This window comes from Emericellopsis atlantica, assembly GCF_019669845.1.
Source record: "Emericellopsis atlantica unplaced genomic scaffold F5Z01scaffold_35, whole genome shotgun sequence".
NCBI classification, from domain to species: Eukaryota; Fungi; Ascomycota; class Sordariomycetes; order Hypocreales; family Bionectriaceae; genus Emericellopsis; species Emericellopsis atlantica.
The window spans coordinates 23,151-48,511 of record NW_025764737.1 but is presented as its reverse complement, the minus strand read 5'-3'; the positions used below and the strand labels follow the sequence as shown (position 1 = coordinate 48,511).

At 50.3% G+C, this 25,361-nt stretch overlaps 6 protein-coding genes across 6 annotated transcripts; 2 read left to right on the top strand and 4 right to left on the bottom strand.

The window, feature by feature from the left end:
- Positions 1 to 349: 349 nt before the first annotated feature.
- On the top strand, positions 350 to 2,001 carry F5Z01DRAFT_629304 (protein-tyrosine phosphatase 2; the record flags this gene model as incomplete). The annotated part of the gene is made up of 3 exons (XM_046261652.1): positions 350 to 463; positions 575 to 851; positions 899 to 2,001. 3 exons carry the CDS (start codon positions 350 to 352, stop codon positions 1,999 to 2,001), a joined length of 1,494 nt encoding a protein of 497 aa, XP_046114451.1.
- A 432-nt stretch (positions 2,002 to 2,433) lies between these two features.
- F5Z01DRAFT_357403 (uncharacterized protein) lies at positions 2,434 to 4,782 on the bottom strand. The gene is made up of 3 exons (XM_046259278.1): positions 4,550 to 4,782; positions 4,445 to 4,501; positions 2,434 to 4,393 (listed from the first exon to the last, which is right to left on the bottom strand). The coding sequence occupies exons 1-3, from the start codon at positions 4,639 to 4,641 to the stop codon at positions 2,491 to 2,493; spliced, it is 2,052 nt and encodes a 683-aa protein (XP_046114450.1). The 5' UTR covers positions 4,642 to 4,782; the 3' UTR covers positions 2,434 to 2,490.
- A 918-nt stretch (positions 4,783 to 5,700) lies between these two features.
- Positions 5,701 to 8,238, bottom strand: F5Z01DRAFT_629133 (uncharacterized protein; the record flags this gene model as incomplete). Its single annotated transcript, XM_046261643.1, has 1 exon — positions 5,701 to 8,238. One exon carries the CDS (start codon positions 8,236 to 8,238, stop codon positions 5,701 to 5,703), a length of 2,538 nt encoding a protein of 845 aa, XP_046114449.1.
- Positions 8,239 to 9,017: 779 nt separating this feature from the next.
- On the bottom strand, positions 9,018 to 10,236 carry F5Z01DRAFT_665815 (Prefoldin subunit-domain-containing protein). The gene is made up of 6 exons (XM_046264180.1): positions 10,047 to 10,236; positions 9,865 to 9,996; positions 9,696 to 9,807; positions 9,536 to 9,634; positions 9,361 to 9,486; positions 9,018 to 9,306 (listed from the first exon to the last, which is right to left on the bottom strand). The coding sequence occupies exons 1-6, from the start codon at positions 10,076 to 10,078 to the stop codon at positions 9,184 to 9,186; spliced, it is 624 nt and encodes a 207-aa protein (XP_046114448.1). The 5' UTR covers positions 10,079 to 10,236; the 3' UTR covers positions 9,018 to 9,183.
- A 9,726-nt stretch (positions 10,237 to 19,962) lies between these two features.
- On the bottom strand, positions 19,963 to 20,607 carry F5Z01DRAFT_677650 (uncharacterized protein; the record flags this gene model as incomplete). The annotated part of the gene is made up of 2 exons (XM_046265379.1): positions 19,963 to 20,531; positions 20,583 to 20,607. 2 exons carry the CDS (start codon positions 20,605 to 20,607, stop codon positions 19,963 to 19,965), a joined length of 594 nt encoding a protein of 197 aa, XP_046114447.1.
- Positions 20,608 to 21,256: 649 nt separating this feature from the next.
- Positions 21,257 to 25,242, top strand: F5Z01DRAFT_357352 (SAGA complex protein). Its single transcript, XM_046259277.1, has 3 exons — positions 21,257 to 22,708; positions 22,754 to 23,931; positions 23,982 to 25,242. The coding sequence occupies exons 1-3, from the start codon at positions 21,628 to 21,630 to the stop codon at positions 25,158 to 25,160; spliced, it is 3,438 nt and encodes a 1,145-aa protein (XP_046114446.1). The 5' UTR covers positions 21,257 to 21,627; the 3' UTR covers positions 25,161 to 25,242.
- The last annotated feature ends 119 nt before the right edge of the window (positions 25,243 to 25,361 follow it).

Sequence of the window (25,361 nt, the reverse complement as noted above, 5' to 3'; positions counted from 1 at the left end):
CCCATGATGCACCTCACCCTACAGTGCGGATCCATGTCCCGGACTGGGATCTGGAGGTACGACCGCCCGCCCATCAACAACACACCGGGACTCCGACCTCGAGCACTCGCTCGAATTCTTCACTTTTCATTCTCACAAGCCCTATGCGCATTCTTTCTTCGACCCACTGTCCCTCTAGTCATCTTTCGAAACCGGCGTCGCCCTCGTTCATACCCTGTACCATATGAATTTCTAACTTCGTCTCCCCCCTCCAATTCTGCGGAGCTGCGCGATCCCCAACGGCTACGGTAGCTCCCCCACATCCTGTCTGTCACTCGACAGGGCCCTTCACATTTCCCCCGACCCGACGATGGACAAGCTCCCCAAGCTTCGACGCAAACCGAAACCGCCAGCCATCGAGACCAGCGTCGAACGAACCAGCACCGACACGACCGAGAGCGCACTGAGCAGCAGCGCTGTGGGCGTAGGCGCTGGCGTCCCGGTGCAGATGGTCGAAGCATCTTCACGGCCAACAACCTCTCACAATGCAAGTCCTAGCAGCACGGGCAAGCCGGCGGACAGCCTGGGGAAGAAGAGCTGGCTGCAGAAAGAACACACGAACCCGTCCGGCAAGAAGTCGCCGTTTAGAAACCTGAGGCTGCGGCCCTCGGCGAAGCGCGCTAGAGAGAGCTCGCCAGCGGATTCGGGCTTGGGAGAGCCTCCCGCCACCCGCCAGGACGGTGTCAAGGTGAAGAGCAACGGGGCCAAGCCGCGGGATCGTCTGGACGGTAAAGGGGACGCGGACACGGACATGGAAGAGCCCAGCGACCCGGGTCCCGTCATGCCGTCATTCCTAAATCTGGAGAAAGAAGGTACGTCGAGCTCACCGGAAAAATGGGCACACAGCTAACAACGGCAGCCATCGACCTGAAATTCGAAGACCTCAACTGGGACGAGAGGATCAGGTTAAGCAAAGGCCAGGCGAACCACCCCCACCACGAATGGAGATGGGGGTCGTTTAAGCAAACGGACGTAAAAGAGAGGGGACTCATGGATCGATACGTCAACATCAAGCCCTGGAACCACAACCGCGTAAAACTACGGGTGCCGGACGGACACCTCGATTATGTCAACGCGTCGCTGATCACCGTTCGTCCTCCACCTGGGAATGCGCGACCGCCGCTACGATACATTGCAATGCAGGGCCCAACGGAGCCGTCGATACCCTACGTCTGGCGGATGATTGCGGAGCAAGTCAAGTCGCCCAGTGTCATTGTGCAGCTAACGAGCAATAATGAGGGCGGCATGGTCAAATGCAACCAGTACTTTCCAGAGGGCGAAGAGGGGTCCGAGTGGGATCTCAACGGCGAGGATGCCTGGGAAGACGGGTGGGGTGCCACCCTCAAGTATGAATCAGTCGAGCAGCTGCATGGTGGCGCGATCGAGAAGCGGAAGCTCTCGCTTCATGTCGAGGGTGAGAAGGAGCCGCGGACTATATGGCATTTCTGGTATCGAAGCTGGCCTGATTTTGGTGTGCCTGCAGACGACGACCTCGACAGCTTCTTTGAGCTCATGAGGCTGTCTCGGGAGCACAGTTCGCCTAACGGACCACGTGTGATCCATTGCAGCGCAGGTGTCGGTCGCACAGGCACCTTTATCGCACTGGAACATCTCTTGAGGGAGCTCGACGTGGGCGCACTCTATGATCCACCCGTTGACGGGAATGCATCATCCCAGCCCAGCAAGCCAGATCTCATCTACGACACGGTGCAGGAACTCCGCGAGCAGAGAAAGGGAATGGTGCAGAGCGATATACAGTACCGATTCTTATACCAAGTTTTGAGGAAGCTGTGGTCCGATCGGTATGGACCTGCCGAGGACGACGAAGACAAAGCGGACGGAGGCGTCAACCTGGATAAGCCCGTGCAGGCAACGAGCGCGCCGGAAGTGGACCCCTTTTGGGACGGCGACGACGACGACGAGGGAGGCGCCAGGCTACGAGATTCGGCCATGGGCAGCTAGAGACCGCGGATGGCATGTCGTGCCATGTGCCTCCACATTGAACGTTCGATCCGGCAAGAGAAGGCCAGGCGACAACGTCGTGCACCATGGCCCTGATCACTCGCCCGCGTCTCCTGTAGATTGAGAGAGGACACTCGAAGAAGACAAACGGTCTATAAGAAAGAAATGACAGCGATTGCGGTTTTACATTACGATACGAAGGATAAAGGAGGGTATCAACAGCGCATGAGGCGGCGTTCTCGAGGGTCACCAGATTGTGCGTGCATCATGCTTGGTAGAGCAGAGCGTTTATTGTTCTTTTCCCCAATAGAAGCAACATCCCGCGAGGGACTATTCCATCTCAGACAGGAGTGCCATCTCCTACTACTGAACTGAGCCGCTCCGTCTTTTCTGTATTTGCTGGGTGACCTATCTACATTTGCATCCTCATTACGTTCAATGTCACACTCATCATTTCCTGTTTACCATTCCCGCCTCCCTTGCCACCAACTATCCTGGCAGGATCAGCGTAGCCGTGACCGTCGCCGTCTCCGTCTCCGTCTCCGTCTCTGTCTCAGTGGACGTCGTTGTCTCCATGGACGTCACAGTGAGCCAGAGAGACACAGTCGGCGTACCACCCACGATGACCGTCGTCGCAAAATCAGGCATCTGCTCGTCATTGCCACCGCTGCCCTCCGTGCCGCTGCCGTTCTCCAAAGCACCTTGATCTTCCTCTGGTGCCGACGTGGCGCCCGGCAAGGGCGGGTACGTGGCTCCATCGGCCAGTGTGATCCTGACTTTGCCGTCGTCTGGCTCCTCGACGACCTGCGTGACCGTGTTGGAGGGAGACGTGGTCGTCGGCTCTGGCTCGTCGATGGGACTTGGCGTGGTGGTCGGTTCAAGCTCGGGCACGTCCAGTTCGGACGTGGGGTCTTGCTGGACCGGGGGTGAAGGCGAATCGGGCGTGGGGTTTTCAGCCGAGTCCTCGGGAGTAGGCGTAGTCTCGACGGGTGCTGGGAGAGCGGTGCGCGTGATGACTTTGGTGGAGGTCTTGGTCGTGGTGATAACCTCAGGCTCCTCCGCCACGGGGTTTGTTGGCTCGGGTTGGGGCACCTCTGTGGTGGCACTGGTAGGCTCCTCGTCCTCTCCCAGCTTCTTCTTTGCTTCGTCCACATTCATGCAGCCGACGCGGACGGTGCGGTCCAGCTCGCCCCATGGCACGGCGAAACAGCCCGTTCCGTCTGGACAACGCTCGCTGAGCTCCCACGTCCCACTGTCCGTGCACCTGTAGTGATCGCCTTGGACGCAGGCTGGTGCGTTGGGGTCTGTGCAGGCGTCGCCGGGCTGGAGGGTGTCGTACAGGGCGTTCTTGTCTTTGGCAAACTGGAGCGTGTCGCGGGCATCTTGCTCCTCCTTGGGGACGGTGGTCGGTGTAGGTGAGGGGCTTGCTGTGGAGGAGGGGGGTGGTATCACCACTGGTGTTGTTGTTGGTACTGGCTCTGGCTTCTCCACAGGTTGTGAGGTTGGCACTGGTTCCTGAGTCTCGAGAGGCGGAGATGTCGGCTCTGGCTCTGGTGTCTCGACGGGGGGTGATGTAGGTACCGGATCTGGTGTGTCGCTGGGAGTCAACGTTGGCTCAGGCTCGACAGGGACCAAGGTCGTGGACGAGGCTGAAGTCGACGAGGCAGAGGTCGAAAATTCAGGGATAGGGGTCGGACTATCGGGCAGAGGGTCCACTGTGGACTCGACAGGCTCACCGCCGTCAGCCGGGGGAGACGGCGTTTCGATGAGGCTTGTAGGTGATGTCGGGACCTCGGAGCTTCCAGGTGTCTCGCTGGGTAATTCCGGAGTGTGGGTGGATGACGGTGTGGTCTCGACGGGGGGCGTAGATACGACTGAAGTTGGGAGCTCGGGGGTTTCTACAGGAGTCGTTGCGCTTGAGAGGGGGTGGGTCGGGATGGGCGTCTCACTCGATGGCGTGGGAGTCTCGAGTGAAGTCGGAGTCTCCAGAGAGGTGGGAGCCTCCAGAGAGGTGGGAGCTTCCAGAGAGGTGGGAGTCTCGAGAGATGTCGGGGTCTCGAGTGAAGTCGGAGTCTCCAGAGAGGTAGGAGTCTCCAGAGATGTCGGGGTCTCGAGGGAGGTCGGGGTGACAGGTGTCTCAACATATGTTGACCCCTCTGTTGTCGATTCAGGGGTTGTCGTTGGGATGGCGTCCTCTTCAGTCGACCCTGGTGTCTCCGTGGGCTCGCTTTTCGGAGGGAGAAAGGTAATCTCCGTAATCAGTGGCCCGTCGCTACTGCTGTCCTCGTCGTCATCCGATGCACCATAGTCTGGCAGAAGTGAGGTGGGAAAGACGGCATCCGTCGTGATGTCTTCAAACTCGGGATGAGGCGTCTCAATAGCGGAGGTGACACTGGGCTGGTAAGCTTGCACGCTGTACGGATCATGGCCAGTAGACACGTACCCATTTTCAAGCTGAGCCTGTCGTGGCTTCATATTGTTGGGCGCTACATTGCGCATCCTGGGCGTGTCAGTCAGTCTTCATCAACCACCCCTTCGTAGGACGTACATTGAATCCGCCCATTTCAGAGGACCAGCCTCGACAATCTGCACGGCCATCCATGCATTGACTGCAGCATATGTCCAGTAGTTCCACCGCATGTTGTGCAGTTGATCGTACGTAGTTCGTCCAAAGAGAATGTAGTTGGTCTTTCTTTACCACGTCGTGATGCTCAAAGATTGTCGTGATAGCGAGGATATAGGAGAGTGGAATCAAAACAGCCGCCAGAAAGGAAATGATCAGCAATAGAGAGGTCGTAACGTCTCTTGTTCTTTTTCTTTTTTGTTTTTGGGGATTGGTCCTCGGATCTTGAAAAAATCCAAACGTTGCCAACAAAGACGCAACAATATCACAATGAGAGAGATGACTGGCGCCGTGTCGAAATGCCCAGAGCAGAGAGACAGAAGGACACAGAGAGAAAGGACTCTAGGAAAGACAGTAGGAAAGAAACACACAAGGAAAGAGAGGAAAGAATCTGTTTGATTCAAACACACATCAAGAGTCGCAAGTTTTGTCGGGAGACTTCCATTCACACAAGACGGACGGACGGCCACGACAGGACATGATACTTTGTATCCCCCAGCAGCCGCCGACACCCAAGCAATCCGCGTCGCAGGGGAAATTACGCGACCACCTCTCGGGCCCTGCGATCCGCGCGCTTCAAGGCCGTTGCGGCGCCGGTAGTTGAATGGTCCTGGACGACGTCGTTCGAGGTGCGAGGCCGGGAGAGCCAATCGATGCGGTCCCACATGTGTAGCCGCCGACCACCGTTTTGTCTGCTGTCCCCTACCTCACCCAGCTTTGTCTTCTTTTCCCTGTAGCGCAAATAGCAAGAGGCAGTACGATTCCGCCTCAGTCGCTAGCCCTGAATCAGGTTCAGGCGGGTTGGTGTTTACGGCCAGGTGAACTGTGCTATTTGCAGCGCATCGTGAAGCGCGTAGCCGCCCGTCCTCAACAAGCACGCCCTCAGATGCAAAGGCCTAGAATCCTTCCGTGCTGCCAATAAGAAGGACCCATGAGCTGTTCCATATAATTATACATTCAGCAGCTTCGCTGCTACACTTTTGTGATTACATGTATCCGTACATTTATGTAACATGGCCCCTGCCTCCTTGCAACAACAAGAACGCCAACCCTGGGTATACGCATTCGACAGTCCTCTATATCTCAGACCAGAACTTCCCTGGCTCTTCAGCGCGTCGCGCCAGTTCGGCGTAGACCTTGCGTCGCTCCTCAATGTCCCTGATGACACGCCGGTAGTTGGGTGGCACCTGTATGAAGAACGTCTTCTCGCCACGCTCCTGTCGCAGCCTCCAGTATCGCACCCACTTCAGCGTATGAGCCAGGCCGACATAGCCCAAGTCGCCCTGGCGCTCGGGGAACAGCTCGACCTCTTCCTCGTCAGGCCAGCGCCAGATCAGATCGTCCTGCTGCACCTGCGTGCGGATTTGCTCCACGACGTCCGGCGGCAGCATCGGTTCAGCGTAGCACCGGAAGACACAGAGCACCCGATGGAAATCTGCCACCGCAGGGACTTCATCGTACTTTAAAAGGTCCTCTCGCAAGCCAGCCTGTTTCCACTGCGTCATGAGCCATGCCAGGTATTTGGACATTTCGACGAATTCGCCCGTGAATGCCAGGGCGGACATGATAGTGTACGCAGACCCAGCCCCCACAGGATCCACGCGGGCTACCATGTGTTCGAGCGTGTAGAAGTCGGGCTTCTCCTGCAGCTTTTGGTTCTTCTCTTCTCTTGATCGTAGAGTTCGCACCATGCTTTTGAGCATCTCGGCACACGTTCTGAGTTCAGGAACCCAAGCGTCCGACTGGTCTTTCTTGGCCTCGGGGGGGTTTGTATGAGCCGCGCTCTCCCTAAGGTCATCGTCGTACACCAGTCGCAATGTCTGGAGCTCGCCCCCGCCAACGTCCACGTGCATCTCGTCCATGTGCACCGCAAAGGCCCTGTTCATAGACTTGCGGAGACACTTGCAATACTGGCGCAGCGTGGGTAGGCGCAGGTGTGACATCTTCTCAATATTGGACACAATGGTCCGGTAGCCCTTGAGCTGGGCGGCGAGTGTTGTCCCCTCCCACTCGCCCAACGGGGACCGAGGCAGTCTGTTGCTGCTGGCCCTCAGAATGGCGCCCCACATGTACCAACCCCAGAGTCTATCATGTCCGCTGACGTTCCTCATGCGCGCCGAGGTGATGATGATGGCCCGCTTGAGCTGGCGGGCTGGTGTCTTGTCGAGGCTGGTCAAGCACTTGACGTAGGCTGCCACGAGAGACAGCGGGATCTTTCTGAGCTTGCGGCCCCAGGCTCTCCTTTCAGTCTTGGTAAAGGTGCTCTTGGAAATCCCATACTCTGACAAGGCGAGGTTGTGGCTGTCTCCACTGTCCATCAGATATTGTCGAGCGCGATGTTCAGTCCTGGCGTTTCGGACAAGGATTTCAAGACACCCCAGGCGCGGCCGGATATCAGCTTCCCTCATGTCAGCATACAACGTATACGCATCCGGAGGCTGCCGTAGCTGACGTTCGTATTCGGACAGGTTGGTATCCGAATGCGGTGGGAAGTTGTAGGCTCGCTCTCCGGGAAGTAACCCCGATGTGGCTCGTACATCTTGACTGAACAGCTTGGCGAACATGGCTGCATACACTGATGGAGTGGGCTGCTGGCCGGGCACGGGCGGGTGATTGAAGCAAGCCCACGCTTCCGTTGCATTGCGGGTAGCACGAATCGACGCCGTCCATGTATCTGCCGGCCCGCCCTTGACGATTTCCTGCTTGATGGTCGGCGAGCCGTCCGGCGCCCTGCCACCAATTGTGTCCCACGCCAGATCCTCATCATTCATGGCAAAGCCAGCTTCCTGCTGTAACGTGCTGACCGTCACAGGTCGGGACCAGTTATCCTCCGGTCTAGTAGCCTCATCAATTCCATCACCAGGCAAAAGACGCGGTGGCCACGTATGCGCGTGCCGCAATACGTTGTGGATGTCCCCGGCATTCTTGGGCATGGCGGCAAGGACCTTCCGAACGGCGCAGAAGCCCTTGTAGTCGAATCTGAGGGGTTTCTCGAAAGCAGCCGAGGCCTCCAGAAGCTTGCTCTGTGCTTTCCAGTAGAAACTCGGGTCGATATGGTAAGTCGGTGGCAGCCAGCGATTCAGGGTCGTGCTGAACACCTCAAGCGCACTGTTATAGAACTTGCACTGCTGCGCAAATGCTCGGTTCGATCGCCTTTCCCATTCGTCTATCCTTCTCAAGTATGCAATGATCATGTCCGCGATCTTGGGCAGCAGTATCCCATCCAACCGCACGGCGTGGCCAGCCAGTCCTGTTGCGATGCGAAGGAATCGGTCAGGCGCAACTCGCTGAGCACCCGGCACTTCAATCAAGCTCGTACAATGATCGATCATTCGATCAAGAAGTTCTGGGTCTGAAATCGTCACCATATCCGACAGGATAATGTTAATTAGCCACGGCGGCCGGTAGCCTTTCATTTCCAAGAACCGCTCGCAGGACACATCGCCCGTTTCGCCTTCCAAGGTGTGACAGATGTCGTGCAGATCGTCGCGTGTGTACCCCATCGACCGCATTGTTCCAATGAGCAAGCGGCGATCTTTTCGTTGCGGTAGAAGACGAAGAAGGTTGTCTGCAATGGAGCGGCGAGCGTCCTCGTGCTGCTTCCATCGCAGCATGTCGCGCCGAAGTTTCCATTGCAAGACAATGAAAGAGGACCGGGGCGTTCTCAGCTCGGCGAGCTTTTTCTGCCATTCGGTTCGTGTTTTTCTGTCGCTCAGCCAGCATTTCCGGTAGAAAACGCCGGGGCCGCCATGCGTGATCCAGCCTTCACTCTGCTCGCCAGGGGTTGGGTCCGTCACATCGGATTCGTCATCGGCCCAAGATCTGAGGCGAGATCCCCCTCTGCCAATAGACCGTTGTGCATCGGAAGCCAGAACACGGGATGCAAACTTGTCCACAAAGTCGTCACAGTTTGGGCTCGTCTCGTTCTCGGCGGCCCTCGAGCGTGTCGTGGTAGGCTGGTCTTGATGGTGTTCTGCTAACAATGAAGGATGGGAGTGCGTTGCACTATTCGTGTCATAATCTCTCGCTGCCTGTGCGACTGGCTGTTGATAACGAGGCGCATGCGCTATGGCACGTCGAAAGTTCTGGTCGAGGTCAGTCCATATGATCACAATGGGAGGCCCCAAACGGCAGGCTCGTCGTACTTTTCTGGACGCCGCGAGGGCCAACAGCATGCGCTGTTTCTGCCCAAGCTTCCATGGCGCCACCTGAAGCATGCCGCAACATTTCTTCGCACTGCGTAAGTGGGCGACGAGTTGGACCTAGAGAGGCATTGGCTACGCGCGCTGATCTGGGGCCGGCCTTCAAAAAGTTGGAGGATCGCGAATGGGGCGCTTATTCATCTACAGAGTTTATGCATCAAAGAGGTACGAGACCACGACCAACATCATCGTCAAGCTTGAGTAGTAGGTATTGTCAATGTCCAATTCGACATCAGCCGTTCAATTTGAACTCTTTTGAGGTCTCTGGACTCTAGAGCTATTGCATCAAAAGGTCCAGAACCCCTTGGTTATCGACCTTTGGTGCCAAACGGCGACACAGGTTGACCCTGTCACCTCTCAGTCATTCGGCGACGCACCAATTTCCTTCGTTTTTGACTTGTCGGCAACTTCCTCGCCCTTCTCCTTGCGCTTCTGGACAACCTCCCAATTGTACACGCGAGCGATGGCCACTTCCATGGTCTATGTGATGTTAGCCAGAGATCAAATGCCAAGAACCCCTCACATGAAGCGTACCGTGATCTGCTCCCTCAAAAAGTCCAAGTCTTCCTCGCAGTTGGACAAGCTTGTCTTTGCCGTGGCAAGTTTGGTGCTCAGCAAGGCTTCAGCCTCGTCAATCGGGTACGAAAGCATCACATTGGCCTGGCTGTTGTCAGTATCAGGCTGGTCTGTAGCCGCCTTCCGAACTTACGCCCAGCCAGATGTTCACCTCGTCGGTCGGTGGAATATTCGCCCGCGAATACAGGGTGTCGTTGAGCTCAAAGGTGGTTTCGATCGGATCTGTCGCATCCTAGGACCTGTCAATCCATGCCTCTGCACACACACGCACAAACGCCCCCGAGCTCGCACACCTTTCTGAGTTTCAAGAACTGGACTGTCTCGAGCGTTTTCCGGATATCGGGAATCTTGTCGCGCAGACCAGCCATTCTCCGTTGTAGGTTGACCTCCATAAACTGGTATTTCCTGTTCGCGCTGTTACCACACGTGGTCGATGGTGAGGGTTCGTTCGGCAAGGCTTACGAGATCATCTCTTGGAAGCTCTTCAGGGTGGGCTCGACATCCTCGCGCGTGGCAACATAGTCCTCGACCTTGTCGACAAAGGGGGCGTACGGGATACCACGGGGGTTGCTAGGCGTCGCATCCGACTCCTTACTGTAGGCCGTCAGTGTTTGTCCGGGTGCGAATATCAACAGATGCCTCACCCCGTCTGGGCCTGTTTCCCCGCGCTCGCCATTCTGTTTATGTCTGTGCCGGTCTGAGCAATGACTGGCGAATCGGCAAGCTCTTGTCTAGGCTGAGTATTTCTCCGTTCAGGGTGGACTGTACGTCGGCCAAATTGTATAGTGACTAATCGGATGGCCCCGCGAGGGGCCCCATAGGCGGGCACCCAGGTGCCTAAATAAGTGTCGCACCTAGGTGCCCAAATAAGATTCCTTATATAAATAACGGCCACTATAGCCCGGCACCTTTATTATTAACTTATACTATATTAACGCCTTATAACTTCTACCCTAACGGCGGTTCTTATTAAAAAAATAATATCGTAAGATCTTTATTTAATTCGAACTTATAGCCTCTTATTCTATGAATTTCCTATTTAGGCTTAATCGTATCGCGTTATCGTTCGTAATAACTATATAAAGAAGCGTGTATTATTATTACGGCCCCCTCGCTTATAATATTATAACACGGTATATATATAAGTTATAATAAAACTAAAAAAAAAAAGTACGAATCCTCGCTCTTTATATTAATTTATTACTTTACTCCGATATAAACCTAGATCTATTAGACCTAGCTAGCGTGTCTTACGATAGAGAGATAGATTAAAGCTAATACTAAGAATTATCGCTAAATATAAGTTTAGAAAAGACTCCTAAGAGTTAATAACCCGGCTTAGATTAATAATTACGAATAGCTATATCTCTAACTTCTTTAAGTATCCGACGAACGTAAGCGGGGCTAGTTACTTAGCTTTAGTATAGAGGATATACTAGCCTATAATTATTATACTAAAGAGATCTTATTTTTTAATTATTAAACCGAGTTATTAAATTAATTATAATCTCAATATATAAGGGTATCGCGAAAGTAAATAAAGAGGGGAAGCTAGGTAAGTAATTAAGCGGTAGGTTATATATAATAATTATAGGCTAAGGTAAAGGTCTTAAGCACGAGGAATTAATTTTATATATAAGGCTATTAGCGATACTTAAATACGCTATTAAAGATACTATTAGTATTATTATTAATAACGCTATTATTAATAACGCTATTATTAAAGATATTAAAGATATTATTAGTAAAGCTATTGCCGAGCGTGCTTTCCGCTTAATTTAAGCGTAATACCTTATATAACGCTTATTATTCCTCTATATCCCTCTCCGCTATATCCTAAAAATCCTATATCCCTTGTCTATAAATAAATCTACCGCTAGTTACTTCCTCGGCTATATTAATAATAACCTAAGCCTTAACTCGCTTATCCTCTTTCTCTTCTTAGTCTAGATAGGTGTGACGGTTGGGTCAGACTAGCTATAGGGTAGGTAGATCTAAGGTCGGTTTATGAACTAAGTACACTAGGATATCGTTAACTTAAGCGGTCGTGTCACAGTCTATGTGCGAGACAGTAGATCTTGCGTAGACAATTATATTAATAGCTAAGGAGCTAGGTAAAGACTGACTATGGTGAAGCTAGGCTTCCTATATACTAAGTGAATATTATGTAGTCGACGATAGTCGACTATCGTCTACGAGCGCCTTTATAGTGTAGTCGACTATAGTCGCTAGTCGCCTACAGTCGTCTACTATACGTGGTATGCGGGTGTCGTATAATAGGCGGAAAAAGTAGGGGGGGCACGTAAGAGGCGCATACGGTCGCATACCGGGTCGTAATATAATATCTCCCCTTCCGAGATTCTGTCCTAGAATTAATCAAAACCCGTTAGTCGTCCTTCGTAAGTCGTGCTCGGCAACTTCTTCCTTCTATTATGCCTAACCGTGTGCAGAAACGCCGTACTACCTATAAGGAAATTAACGATTCCTATCGCGCCGCGTTAATCGAGGCTATTTATTTTAACGGACGATAGCAAGATACCCTGCACCCGTTGCTACCGTGCGAAGCGTGTCTATCGCATAAGCGACGATTCTCGTCGTTGCATCGCGTATATTAGTACGCGGAAAGTCTGTGATAGCAATAGTGTGGCGTCGTATCGTGTGTTCTTACTTCGTCTACGTGGTATATACGTGTTAACCGTGCGTAGTAACACGTATTATCGGAGAATAAAAGAAAGTAAAGGCGGATTTAGAAAAGTCCGATAAGGAATTATAAGAGTTATTAGCTCGTCGGGCTCGGTTATAGCGCTAGCGCGACTCCTTGCGCAAGCGTACTTCTAAGCTCGTGGCGCGCGGTATAAGGGATCTCGATAAGGAGGATAGCATCCGTTCCCAGGAGGAGGCCATCCTTAAGGAGCAGCAAGTAGTTAGTCGTGCTTAAGAGTTAGGGGCTTTTAGGATTATCGATTAGTCCGTAGTGCCCGATATATTTCCCTTTAATAATACTATCGCAATAGGGGGCGGTAGTTCTTAAGGTGCTTAGCGGGTTCCTACGTATTTTCGTTACTTATATAGCCTTTCTATTTAACGAGGTATTTAACTTCTCCGTCTATTATTTATTTATCGACGATCCGTTCTAGTTCGTAAAGTTCTTCAAGAACTTCTAGTTCGTAATTTATTTTTGCGTTTTACGGTGCCTTTTCGAGTAATAAAATATAAAAAACTAGGTGCATCTTTATACTTAAGGGTAGTGAAAGTTTGTAGTTAGTGTCTAAGATAACTTCGTTAATTTTGAATAGTCTAAGTTTTTTGTGATCGAGCTTCGGTAAAGGTCGAGTTATTATAAAATTTCTACGTAGTAGGTAGACCATATCTCCCCTCCGAAAGATCGGTCCCTTCGATCTTTTCTGATTATAGTACTTCGATATTCGTATACGTACGAATTCGAGCTATTTCTTTATATATTCATATAGTAAGCGTAACTAATCTACTTTAAGCATGGCTTTTTCAGCAAGAGGTCCATCCCTTAGTGTTTTATTGCCGAACTTAGGTTCGTATCCGTAGTTCGCGTAGAATGGTGAGATTTTGGTTGATTCCGTGGGTGCGCTATTATAAGCGAGTTAGGCGAGTGGTAACTTCGAGACCTAATCGTCTTACTTATAGTTAATATAGCACCGTAGGTATTGTTCTAGTGTTTAGTTTAACCTTTCTATCTATCTATCTATCTAAGGGTGGTAAGCTATGCTAAGCTTATGCTTAGTCCCAAGCTAAGCTATTAATACTTACCAGAACTTCGAGGTGAATATCGTTCCTCGATCCGAGATAATTTCTTCCGGAAGGCCGTGGTTAGCCACGATATGTTTGAGCACTATATATGCGAGTGTTTCCGCATCCGTTGCTTCTTAGTATAGTAGGAAATATCCGAATTTGCTTATCCGGTCCGTGATAACGAATATACTATTATATTCGACGTTAGATCCTGGTTCCTTGGATTTGGGTAGCTTCGTAATATAGTCGAAGGCTATCGATTCCTATAGCCTTAAAGGCACTAGTAGTGGCTTTAATTCTCCGTATAGCTTATGCCGTGCAGCCTTGCTACGTGCACAATCTCCACATTATCCGACGATACGTGCGACGTCTGCCTTAATTCCTTAGTAGTCGTACGTTCGTCGTATTCGTTTAAGAGTCCTTCTAACTCCTTAATATCCTGCCGTAGGATATGCATAAATATTAGTTAAGATTTCATCGCGTAGCGGCGGTAGTATCTAAAGACGGCTATCCCTTGTTAGGGCCTTGCCTTTATCGTTCGTATAGTCTTTGGGTATGCTACTCTTATTATTAGATACCCACGCTAGTATCTTATCGTAGTATATAGTATCTACTTCGACTCGGAATATAAGGGAGTTAAGTGCTATCTACACTAGGTTTCCTTCGTTGTTTTTCTAAAATATCTAGCCCTTAGCCTTAGGTACTTTAGTATCGTAGTCTAATCGGCGGCTAAGTATATCTACTCTGCTATTCTCCGATCCTTTCCGATAGATAATTTTAATATCGTAGTTAGCCAGGAACTCTACGTATCGTACTTGCCGTATACTAAGTTCGTGTGTTATAGCGAAGTAGGAGATATTTTAATAATCTATGTAGACTTTTATCCTAAACTTAGTTCCTAGTAAGTAGTACTTAAATTCTTTTATAGCTAAGATAATAGCTAAGAATTCTTTATCGTAAATAGGGTAGTTTAGTTCTACGCCGTGGAGTTTCTTTAAGAAGAAGGCGATTAGTCGTAGGTTGCTATTATCGTCTCGTTGACTAATCTATGCTCCTATAGCGTAGTCCGATATATCTGTTTCTAATTCGAGTGGTCTTTCGGGGTCGTAGGTTGTAAGTACTATATTTAATAGTATAGTATCTCGCAATCCTTCGAATGCTTTTTGCTATTCTATTTCCTACTTAAATTCTCCTTTTCCTTTAGTAAGTCCCGTGAGTAATACTACGATTTTCGCGAAGTCGCGTATAAAGCGTCGGTAGTAGTTCGCAAATCCCACAAATACTTATACTTCTTTGAGTGTTATCGGTACAGGCTATTCTTTAATTATATTAATCTTCGTTTGTTCTATTAGGATTTCGTTTGGTCGGATTATATATCCGAGGAAGACGGTTTCTTGCATATAAAACGCGCTCTTCTCTAGGTTAACCAAGAGGTTCGTATCTTAAAGTATTTTTAATACCTAGTGGACGTGTTTCTTATAGTCTTTAAGGTTTTCCGAGAAGATTAGAATATCGTCTAGATATGCTATAACGAAGATATCTAGGTACTCTCTGAGTACGTTGTTAATCATTCGCTAGAAGGTAGCTAGAGCATTAGTAAGGCCGAATAGCATTACCAAATACTCGAATAGACCGAACTTGGTGCGGAAAGCTATTTTCTATTTATCTCCTTTCTTTATGCGGATTAGGTTATAGGCTCCTTTTAGGTTAAGAGCGGTAAACCAGTTCTTGCCGTGAAGTCTATCCTTAAGCTCGTTAATAAGCGGCAGGGGTGTCCTATCCTTGATCGTGATGTTATTAAGCTGCCGATAATCCACGACTAATCGTAGCTTCCTATTCTTCTTAGGCACGAATATAACGGGATATCCTGCTTCCGAGGTAGAGGTTCGTATATAGCCTTTCTTAAGTATTTCGTCGATATATTCTCGTAGTATCTTAAGTTATTTCTTATTAAGGTTATAAAGTTTATAGAACTTAGTCGAAGTTCTGGTTTTAAGATAGATTTCGTGATCTTACTAACTATATTAAGGAATGCCCGTTTCGAGGGTTTCTTTAAACAACCTACTATATTTTCGGTATTCTAGCGGTATATTCTTTATTTATTCTTCTTCTATTATAGGTTTTTTCTTTCTTTCTTCTTATAGGGCTTGGTTTGCTTCAAACATCTTTTGTATAATATTAGCGAGGATTCGTTTTCCTTGTTTGTGTCGTATACCCGGTTGTATAGCCTTCTCGGTTAGTACTACGGCTTTTGCCTGCTTCGGCTCGCTTATGTCCTTTGGTAAAGATCCTTTAGAGGCTAAGTCGTCGCGAATATTCGCTTCCTTCTAGTTAAATAGTGATTATCGCGTTATCGTGTCTATCCACGCTAATTAGCTAGTACGCTAATCGACTACCGGATTACTTCTCGTTAACTATAGGTGACCTAGTATTATATCGTATTCATATAAGTCTATAATATCGAAGACGATTGTCTTATAGTATCCTTATATCGTTGCGTCGAGATAATCGGTCTCGCGGTCGATAGTTCTACTATTATAATCGAAGCTTTGTCCTTTAATATTAAAAAGCTTATATGCCCGAGTCTTATAATTCTATGGCAGCATATATCGGTTAACCACTGCTAGTGAGATATAGTTGCCTATTGCCCCACTATCTAATAATGCTCGTAGGCAATATCCGTTAATCTAGACTTCTAAAACCGTTTTCTATCCTCTATCTATCTCTACGGAGCAGAGGGTCTTTGGGTTTCCTTCGTCGTCCTATGCCCTTTTTATAGGCGACGTTAATAGTTTTTTAACGGGTAGTATTCTATATCGATATTGTCGTCCTTAGGGTCGTATGCGTAGCTGCTATCGTACGACTCTAGGTATATTAAGGGATATCGTTTTCCTTCCTCTTCGTATAGGTGATATATACACCGGTAGTAGTAGACTCCGTAGTCTAGTATATATCCTTCGAAATACCTATATATAACACACTACATGCATGCCTTTCCTTGTGGAATAAGGCATTCTCGTGCCTCGATCCTATGTCGTAGGCGTAGTGTTTTCTTTGCCCTTTCGTACCTTTCGCGGTCCGTTCGACCTTAGTTAATATAGTCTCGGTCCGTTTCTTCGGTAGGGTCGAATAGTAACCTTATGCCGTTAGGGTGCTTCCCGCATCCCTTGCACCCTTGCCCGTAGCTTAAGGCGTATTCCTTACTCTTGACTATCTTGATGCCGAGCAATGCCTTTGCGGCATTCTCGTGTCGCCGGAGCTCTTCTATCTCCTTTTATTCCCTGGTTCTATGCTAATCGAATACTTTTGCCTTAGCGTATCGTGGACAGTCTACTGATTAACACCTACGCTATATCTTCTAGTCTCGTGCGTATACTTCGGGGCATTTTACTAACTACCTTAGCATCACATATCCTACGCTAGGTTCTACGTATACACGCTCGTAGAACTCTGCTTTATACTTTTCGTATAGGTCGTTAATAACGCGGGTAGCTAGTCCCCTAATTAGGTAGACTTAATACCTTCCTTTATTAGGTATATATATCCTGCAAAAGTAATATACACAAGAGACCTATAAGAGTTCGTAGTATTTTGGCGCATCTAGGTATATACGTGGGTCGTCTCCTAAGACCATTCTTCGGTCTATTACCTAGTTAACTCCTCCGTCTAGTGTCTAGGCGGGGATAACTATCCAGAGGTCTTCTCCTTGCGGCAGAGGGTCGTATCGATCTATTGCTACTTTTATCCATTCTCGTGGGGTTGCTCGTCCGTGCAGCAAGTTAGTCTCGAGTATCCTTTTCTTCTATAGTAGTTCTTCTTCGTAGTCTAGGGCATCGGTTATGTCGCTTCCCGAATCATCGCTATTTTCAGGGGTTATGGTGATTTTCTGTATGATAGCAAGGGTCCTTGCCTTCGGGGCTTTTAGAAACCATCCCGATTCTTCCTTGCTGTTTTTGTGGGTATAGCAGTCGTTATCATAGCATCCCGACTAGTATAGGGCTTCGTGCGCCACTGGTTAGTTCACGGGTTGCTTATTGACCCTTTTTAGCATTTTTTCCGTGTTGGCTGCTTGGTTAGGGTATGGCACCTCAGACTAGCTTGGATACTTCGTATCGTAGCCGGACCTAGTTATATTTAGTTATTTCGGCTTACCTTCAGGTACTGGTCTCCAGCCCTGGCTTCGCCCCTTCTTTGGTGAGCGGCATTCGCGCTTCCAATGACCTAGCTTGCCGCAATTGTAGTAGGTTGAGTTTTTCTTATTATTGTCCATCGCGGCGAGTTATCGTTACATAGCATCCAGGTCCATAGGTCCTGGGTTTATCGTATGTGCCTATGCTGTGTTCTGCTGTCGGGGGCGTCCTTGGTTTGGTTAGTAGCGACGTCCTCCGTTATTATTGCCTCTAAAGTTCGGGTACGATTGGTTTATATTTCTCCCTTTTCCTAATATTTTGCGCTTTAGGTATAGTCGGTTGTCGATCCTAATTGCGTTCGTGATATACTCCGTGAGGGAATCGGGTGTGTCTTTGTCGTAGAGTTACTCCTGAACTTCTAGCTTAAGACCGTTGAAGAAGTAAGTTATAAGGGGTTCATCGTCCTATCCAAGCCTACTGGATAGTTATCGAAACTTCGATGCATAGTCCGTAGCGGATCCCGTTTGCTTTAGGGTTCGTAGGGCTTTAATGTTGACTCGGTTCTTATCTATATTTCCGAAGACGTCCTTAATAGTGTTCTCGAAACCTTCAAAGCTTGCGAACATAGCTTGAGTTTCGTTGTCTTAGAGGTTGGCCGTAGTCTCTATGAAATCCCTCATGCGTGGTTCGAACCACGCCAAGGCCGTGCCGGTGAGACATATTCCTGCGTGAAGGATCTTATCTATGTCGTCGGCGAGCTTGGTAGGGAACAGTCGATGGTATATCTTGAGCTGAGTTAAGAACCCGTTTAGTTGTCCTGGGTTGCTATCGAACGGTCTAGGCGACTTGGGTTTGATCGTCTCGCTAAGGTCCCTGGCGCCGTTGTTCTCTATATCGGCCATGGTGTCGTATTGCTTAAGTACTTAACACGGTAGTGTACTGAACAAGAGCTATTAATATATGACGGTTAGGTTAGACTAGCTATAGGGTAGGTAGATCTAAGGTCGGTTTATGAACTAAGTATACTAGGATATCGTTAACTTGAGCGGCCGTGTTATAGTCTATGTGCGAGACGGTAGATCTTGCGTAGATAATTGTATTGATAGCTGAGGAGCTGGGTAGAGACTGACTATAGTAAAGCTAGGCTTCCTATATACTGAGTAAATGTTGTGTAGTCGACGATAGTCGACTGTCGTCTACGAGCGCCCTTATGGTGTAGTCGACTATAGTCGCTGGTCGCCTACAGTCGTCTACTATGCGTGGTGTGCGGGTGTCGCATGATAGGCGGGAAAAGTGGGGGGCACGTGAGAGGCGCATGCGGTCGCATGCCGGGTCGTAACACTATAACTCGGCTAGTATTATCGAACTAAATATAATTCTAGAAGCCTTTATTCTTAAGTTTATTAGCTAGCGCGTATATAATACTCTCCCCCTCTTAAAATTCTTTCTTACCTCGCGTAATATAATTATAAATATCTTACTAAGTCGCTAGTATATTAAATTACGTATATAAGTAAGTCCGAATATCCCTCGGCTATACTCTAGCGCTCGCGAGATTATTAATTATAGATTTATTAATATTAGATAATTAGCGATAGATTAGATAAGCTATAATATCGATATTAGGGCTATAGTTATAATACCCGAACTTAATATTATCGCGATATATAAAGCGCTAGACTAACTTATTAAGTAACTTTTTTACGAGGATCGAGAACTCGTATTTTATCCGCTTAAAAGTTATATTCCGTACGCGCGGAATAGATATATCTAGCCTTACTCCTCGCCGATTATAGCTAATATATATAACCCGCCGATCGCTCGATATTATTTTCGACTTCGTGCCTATAAATATATAGCCTCTAGCGGCTACCTATATATTAGCGGCCTAAATAAGGGCTTCGCGGGACGGATAGTTATTCTTAGGGGGTAAAGTATTATTAATAGATACTTTAAGAAGCAGAGAATCGCTTATAATTATAAAGGGGCCCTCGGGTAATAATTAGTAACTTAATCGTGCGTTAAAAATAAGGCTCGCTAGGATACTCCTAAGGAAGGAGTCGATTATATTTAATTATACGTATAGTAAGTATCGTTAATAATAGTATCTAATTAGTATAAAGGCGGCTTTTATAGGCCGTTGCTTATATAAGGAATCTTATTTAGGCACCTGGGTGCCCGCCTATGGGGCCCCGCCCCGCGATTAGTAGAGCTCCTAGTTAGCAGTGGGTGGAGAACAAATTCCAAAAACAGTTTCCTTTCGATATATGCCCCACGTCAACGTCACGGGTCGTCTGTAATTAGAGGAACCCCCCAAGGAGAAAGAAAAGATGCCCGACTTTCCATATCTCTCTTCATCTTCGTTTCTCAGAAGTACAACGTGCCTTTTTCCCTTCGAATGAAAAGTTCTATACGTAGCTGGTTATACCTATGGACTAGCCATGGTATCTGTTGCCAGGCAGAACAGATCGATCTTACAATACGCCTTCACGCCTCGCAATAAGCATTAATTGAATGATTGACATATTAAGGGGCAGTAAAATTAAGATAATATGTGTCGCTATCATACATGCTTACCACCGAAACTCCAAAGATTGCGGTCCACCTAGTCGTCATTGTCATAATCACCGCAGGGCACGCCTTGCAGTTGTCTTCACGGAGCCGTCTAGTCGGCACGCTTCGAGTCGGCGTCGACAACTGCCGCGGCCTTGCCTGTAGCAGGCATTGGAGCAGTATCGTCATCGTCCCAGTCATCTGGCGCATTCTCGTCCCAGTTGTCGACCTCTTCCTCCAATGATCGTGTCCGCGGCGCCTCGCTCAAGACGCCATTTTCGTGGCCCTCGCCGAGCTCAACGTCGCCCTCATCGTCACCGGGCACAGCATTATACGTCTTGCGTTGTCTTTTCCTCTCCAGCATGCGCCTGTGGTATAGAGCGCACAAGCCCAGGGCGGCCAAACTGCCTACCACGTTGGCCAGGATATCGTACACGTCGAAATCGCGATCATTTGGAAGGAAGCTCTGCACAAACTCTGAGCCCACGCCTAGGATCAACGTGCAGACGACCAGAGTCATGTGTAGGGTGCGCCGACGGGTCGTATCGACAATCCAGTAGAAGACCACCGTGAGGAGGAAGAAGGTGACGAAATGGAGGACTTTGTCGTTTACATATTCGCCGAGTTGTAGCTTTGTGAGCCCGGCGTAGGCAGCGGCGAGGAGAAGGACGACGAAGACCGCTGCTAATGGTTAGCTGACCATGGAGGTTGATTGATCTTCTCGGAGCTCACCTGCGAAAGGTAGACGTATGCGCATTGCTTCAAGTCCTAAGACGGTGACGTACGGGGGGTTGTAAGGCTTGGCGTCGGTATGAAACGGCGATGCGTCTCGAATCAAATATTTGTGCTATGAGAACTTTGCACAATGATCGCAAACTGCAGATGGATCGTTTGAACGTCAGAAACTCCCCATCAAGCTGGCAGAACCGACGAAGCTGGCGATTGGGTTGCAAAGCTATTGTGGCCGAGTCCAGACTGGCAGCTCCAGGCTCCAGCCACTCAGCCCGGAAGCAGCAGCCACGCTTTCGACAGGGGTCATCCCGCCGGTGGAGGCTGTGGAAGCACCCGCATAGGACCGTAGTCGTGATGAAGTCATGGGTCGGGTTACCAGGTAACTTTGCTAGCAATGTTCACATTTATCATCAACGAGATCATAATTGCATGTACCTTGATCCTATAACTGGGACTCTATGCCCAAGATGAAGAGGCGTCTGCTCACACTCAATTCCCGTAGCGCCGCGCTTGAATCGCTCAGGCTCAATACGCGGTCACGTGATGATGCTGTCCGCCCCGGACATCGAGGTACCTTACGCTGCAAACATACGAGGCATGCATCGAGCGCGCGGCATTTTCGAGTGAATTAGACATCAATGAGATGAAATACAAATAAATAACACCCTGAGATAGTCGGAGTATATGAAAATCGTAGTCGCTCTCGACCAGGATCCATCCAGAACGTACGCGCTCCCATGTTCCTCAGCTCCCCCAGAATCACGAACCCCCAAGTCCGGTCCCGCTTTAGGAAAGGCCCAGCCTGGGACTACTCCGACTTCACCCCATCGCAACACGGTCAAATCCTCCCATTGCGCGCCATCGGTACACCTTCAAATCGGCCATTTTCATCACGAAACTCGTTGCACCATCCAGGTGGAGGACGCTCTTTTCACCCATGCCGCTCTGAGATAGCCATTCGCCCTAGTTCCGGCCCGACGCGAGCGCATCGTTTTGCGCATGGCGACCGGTGCCGACCTGTCGCTTCTATCGCCAGGGCCCCATCATGTCTTTTACCAACGGCCGACATACGGGGTCAACTCCCACGTTACATCATTCGAACAGCAATAGGAGTTTGAACATCCCCGACGATGTTTCTGCGCGTTCCGCCAGGGAGCCTTCCGCCCTAGGACCCGAGGCCCCGGTTGACGCCGATGACAACATATACCGTACTGTTTTCGCGGATCTGTATCGCAAAACGGAGGACAGGGTCGCCCTGTTGTTTGGCGATAGCGGTCATTACAATCGCGACGCGATCGATGCGCTCCGCCGTACCACCGTCAATGCTGAGATCGGCACCCCGTCTGTGCTCCCTCCGACTACCGACCACGAAGAACCGCAAGAACCGCCTCGCAAGAAGGCAAAACGCGACATTGACGAAGAGGACTATGGCGATGATGATGAGGAGGACGAGGAGGGCGATGGGCCGTCTGGCACTGCAGCTGCCAAGACGCGCACATCCGCGGCCGGCGCGCTATTGTCTCCTTCTAAATCCGGCAGCTCGCCAGTACAGTCTGTGAATTCGCCGGACAAGCAATTGGTCAAGGTCAAGGTCGAGCCATCGACGCAGTCGCAAGAGAAGGATGCAGGCAACGATGCCATCAAGACACTGGAAGAGGAACACATGGCCGCGGAGGAGGCAGCGCGGAGGAGTTTCCACACTATACTATATACGCTAGAAAACGACCGGGCGGCCATGCTTGAACAGCAGCGATTGGAAGATTCGGAAAAGCAGCTTCAGGCAGAGATGGACCACAACACAAACCCGAATGCTACCGGCCAGGCGGCGACCAACCAGGGTTCTCTGGCCAGCGCCAATCTTGGAGCTTCGAGCCTGACGCTCAAACACCTGATTGCGCGCATCGATATGAGGCGCGACGAGGTTGAGGCGTCCGATGCCGAGTTGCGAACCCTCATGAACGAGGTTAGGAAAAATCGCAGCAAGTGGGCCAGCGAGGAGAACGTAAACCAGGAGGAGCTATATGAGGCGCTCGAGAAAGTCCTCACGGAACTCAAGGCCCATACTGAGTACTCGACGCCGTTTCTGACAAGGGTCAGCAAACGAGAAGCGCCCGACTACTATAACCGTTAGATTCCCATCCCGTCACACGGTTCAAGGCTGACGCATACAGTGATAAAAAATCCTATGGATCTTGGTACCATGACCAAAAAGTTGAAGACACTCAGTTACAAGTCGAAGGACGAATTTGTCACAGATCTGAACCTTATTTGGGACAACTGCTTGCGCTACAACCAAGACATGAATCACCCCCTTCGACGCATGGCTAACGGCATGCGCAAAGAAGCAGAGAAGCTCATTCCACTGATTCCAGACCTCGTCATTCGGTCACGTGCAGAGGTAGAGGCCGAGGAACGTCGTAAGCAAAATGGCGGCGAGGATGATGGCGCAGATGACTCAGACGACGAGCCGATAATGTCGTCTCGCGGTCGAGTTACTGGGACCAAGGGCGCCAGTGTGACCGCGAACAAATCGAGGAAAGCCCCCAGCGACAAAAGGGAGGACACACCCGTGATGGATCAGAAACCTGTGCTACAAGTCAATGGGCTCCTGGGGAAGCACGGCCGCGAGGACTCCGAAGCTGTCGAGGGAAGCAATGGGTTTGGGACGCCCCCAATAGGGGGCTCCAACACTCCGGCTGGAATCCATGGCGCCTCTGGGGTGGCTAGCAACGCTGACGCGATGGATGTCGACGGGCCCAGCTTGAATGGGCTGGCCCTTGACTCCGCGTACAATGAGGCTGTAGAGCAGGCCTTTGAGGACGAAGAGTACAAGATCTGGAAGCAGACCACGAAGAAGGATCGTGCCCTCGCCGCAAAGGAACGCCATTTCTTGTTCAAGGACAACAAGTTGAACCTAGAGGCTACCGCCGCCCTCCGAACCAAGGCAGCCATGCGCCGATTCCTCAAGCACCAGCAAGAGGCAGCCACGTTGGGCAGTAAGGATGCTGCGGCCGACGACGCCGGGCCCTCGACCAACGACACGAGCCAAAAGCCTGCGGAGACACTGGCTGAAGGCATTGACGAGGAAGTAGAGAGAGTGATCCCGGACCACTATGACGCGCTCAGCAATATTCCCGACATCCAGACCAACTTTCGGTGGATCGAGGACAGCGAGGGTCACGTCATCAACCAGCACGAGGATTTCCTACGTCTGGCCCCGGAGGGCGCGTTTCGGGCACCGCAAAGTCGTCTGTCAAAGAAGATTGACGACAATATCCACCAGATCCAGGAGACCCGTAAGCTGGTGAACAAGATCTCGGTTATCAAGCAGATGCAGGTCCAAACTCAGGTAAGTCTGCTGGTCGATGTTGTTTTCGACCATGTTGTTAACACCACTAGGTCTTTTCAAATCAGTTTCCCAAGATCAACTCGGAAGGTTTCCATGAGCAAGACATTGAGCCGCACTTTATTGCGGACAATGGGCCCGTCATGGCAGCCGAGACTTGCCACGATGCGTTGCGTCGCTCAGTCACCAAGATCTTGTACCACACTGGCTTTGAAGAGACCCAGCCGTCGGCTGTGGACGCCTTTACCGATATCGTGGCAGACTATTTCCAAAAGCTTGTCAAGACATTCAGCACATACACTGAGGTAGAGCAGATGTCGGTGGTCACCAAGGACGGTACCAAAGTGGAGTCTAGATACACCCCAGAGGAAGCCGTCCTGCATACGCTGGATGAGAATGGTTACGATGTGGAGGCGCTCGACACCTACGTCAAGGACGACTTGGATCGGCAATCGAGCAAACTTGCCACTATGCACGACAGGATGAAGAATCACCTGACAGATCTCCTACGCCCTGCTTTGAGCGGCGAGGAGGGCACTGATGGCGTCGGAGCCTTCAGGGACGGCAGCGACACGTTTGTCAGCGGCGATTTCGCCGACGATCTCGGGGAGGACTTTTTCGGCTTCAAGGCACTCGGGCTGGATGGAGAGCTGGGAGGCGCGCTGGCCGTGCCGTTCCACCTCCTCCAGACGCGCGTACGGAATCAGTACCAGATGCAGACACAGACCGCGGGTCCGGATGTGGCCGACCTCTTTGAACCCCCTGAGCCGCTCGAACCGATCACCAAGGGCAGTATTCAGGGACACATTGGGCTGGTCAAGAACTTCTTCTGGGCCAAGCTACACGCTAATGGCGATCAGCCGCTGGTCGAGGACGAGGATCTTCCGGTCAAGCAAAGGAAACCACGTCCTCGTCTCGGTGCTACGGGCAAGATCGTCTCCGCCCAGAAGCGGCCGCCAAAGGAGCAGCTCGCACTGGCGAAGAAGAAGAAGAAGCTCGAGGCTGCCGCTGCGGAGGCGAAGCTCAACGCTTCACCCGGAAAGGCTGGCTCGGCCAGCAACACGCCCATGAAAAAGAAGCCCCTGCCCAACGGCACGGTGCCGAACCCTGCCGTCCTGGCGCTGGCGCCCTCCATGGAGCGCTCCGAGAGTATGCAGAGCCAAGGTGGCGCCAGTCAGACAGACAAGGACGAGGGCACGGGCATGATGAGCCCAGAGAGCATCGCCCAATAGGTGGCGGTGGCCACTCCGCCGGGACTGTGTACATGTCCGGCACAAGCAGCGACAATCTTCATTTGTATTCTACGCCTTCATTTTTGTACCCCTATACTGGTGGTTCCTTTTTCCTCTTTTTTTTTTTTTTCCTCTCCTTCCCCCACCTTTGTTTACTCTCTTTATGTCGCACACAGACAGGCGTTGGGGGGGCACATGCAA

What these genes read in the sequence shown, in the direction of transcription:
- F5Z01DRAFT_357403 (XM_046259278.1), bottom strand. Translation starts at nt 4,641, where the DNA reads ATGCGGTGGAACTACTGGACATATGCTGCAGTCAATGCATGGATGGCC. An exon ending in CTGAAATGGGCGGATTCAAT is followed by an intron (nt 4,502 to 4,549) that starts GTACGTCCTACG and finishes TGACACGCCCAG; the next exon opens with GATGCGCAATGTAGCGCCCA. An exon ending in CAGGCTCAGCTTGAAAATGG is followed by an intron (nt 4,394 to 4,444) that starts GTACGTGTCTAC and finishes TTACCAGCCCAG; the next exon opens with TGTCACCTCCGCTATTGAGA.
- F5Z01DRAFT_665815 (XM_046264180.1), bottom strand. Translation starts at nt 10,078, where the DNA reads ATGGCGAGCGCGGGGAAACAGGCCCAGACGGG. An exon ending in AGCTTCCAAGAGATGATCTC is followed by an intron (nt 9,808 to 9,864) that starts GTAAGCCTTGCC and finishes CAGCGCGAACAG; the next exon opens with GAAATACCAGTTTATGGAGG. An exon ending in TTTTGAGGGAGCAGATCACG is followed by an intron (nt 9,307 to 9,360) that starts GTACGCTTCATG and finishes AACATCACATAG; the next exon opens with ACCATGGAAGTGGCCATCGC.
- F5Z01DRAFT_357352 (XM_046259277.1), top strand. Translation starts at nt 21,628, where the DNA reads ATGTCTTTTACCAACGGCCGACATACGGGGTCAACTCCCACGTTACAT. An exon ending in AGCGCCCGACTACTATAACC is followed by an intron (nt 22,709 to 22,753) that starts GTTAGATTCCCA and finishes TGACGCATACAG; the next exon opens with TGATAAAAAATCCTATGGAT. An exon ending in AGATGCAGGTCCAAACTCAG is followed by an intron (nt 23,932 to 23,981) that starts GTAAGTCTGCTG and finishes TAACACCACTAG; the next exon opens with GTCTTTTCAAATCAGTTTCC.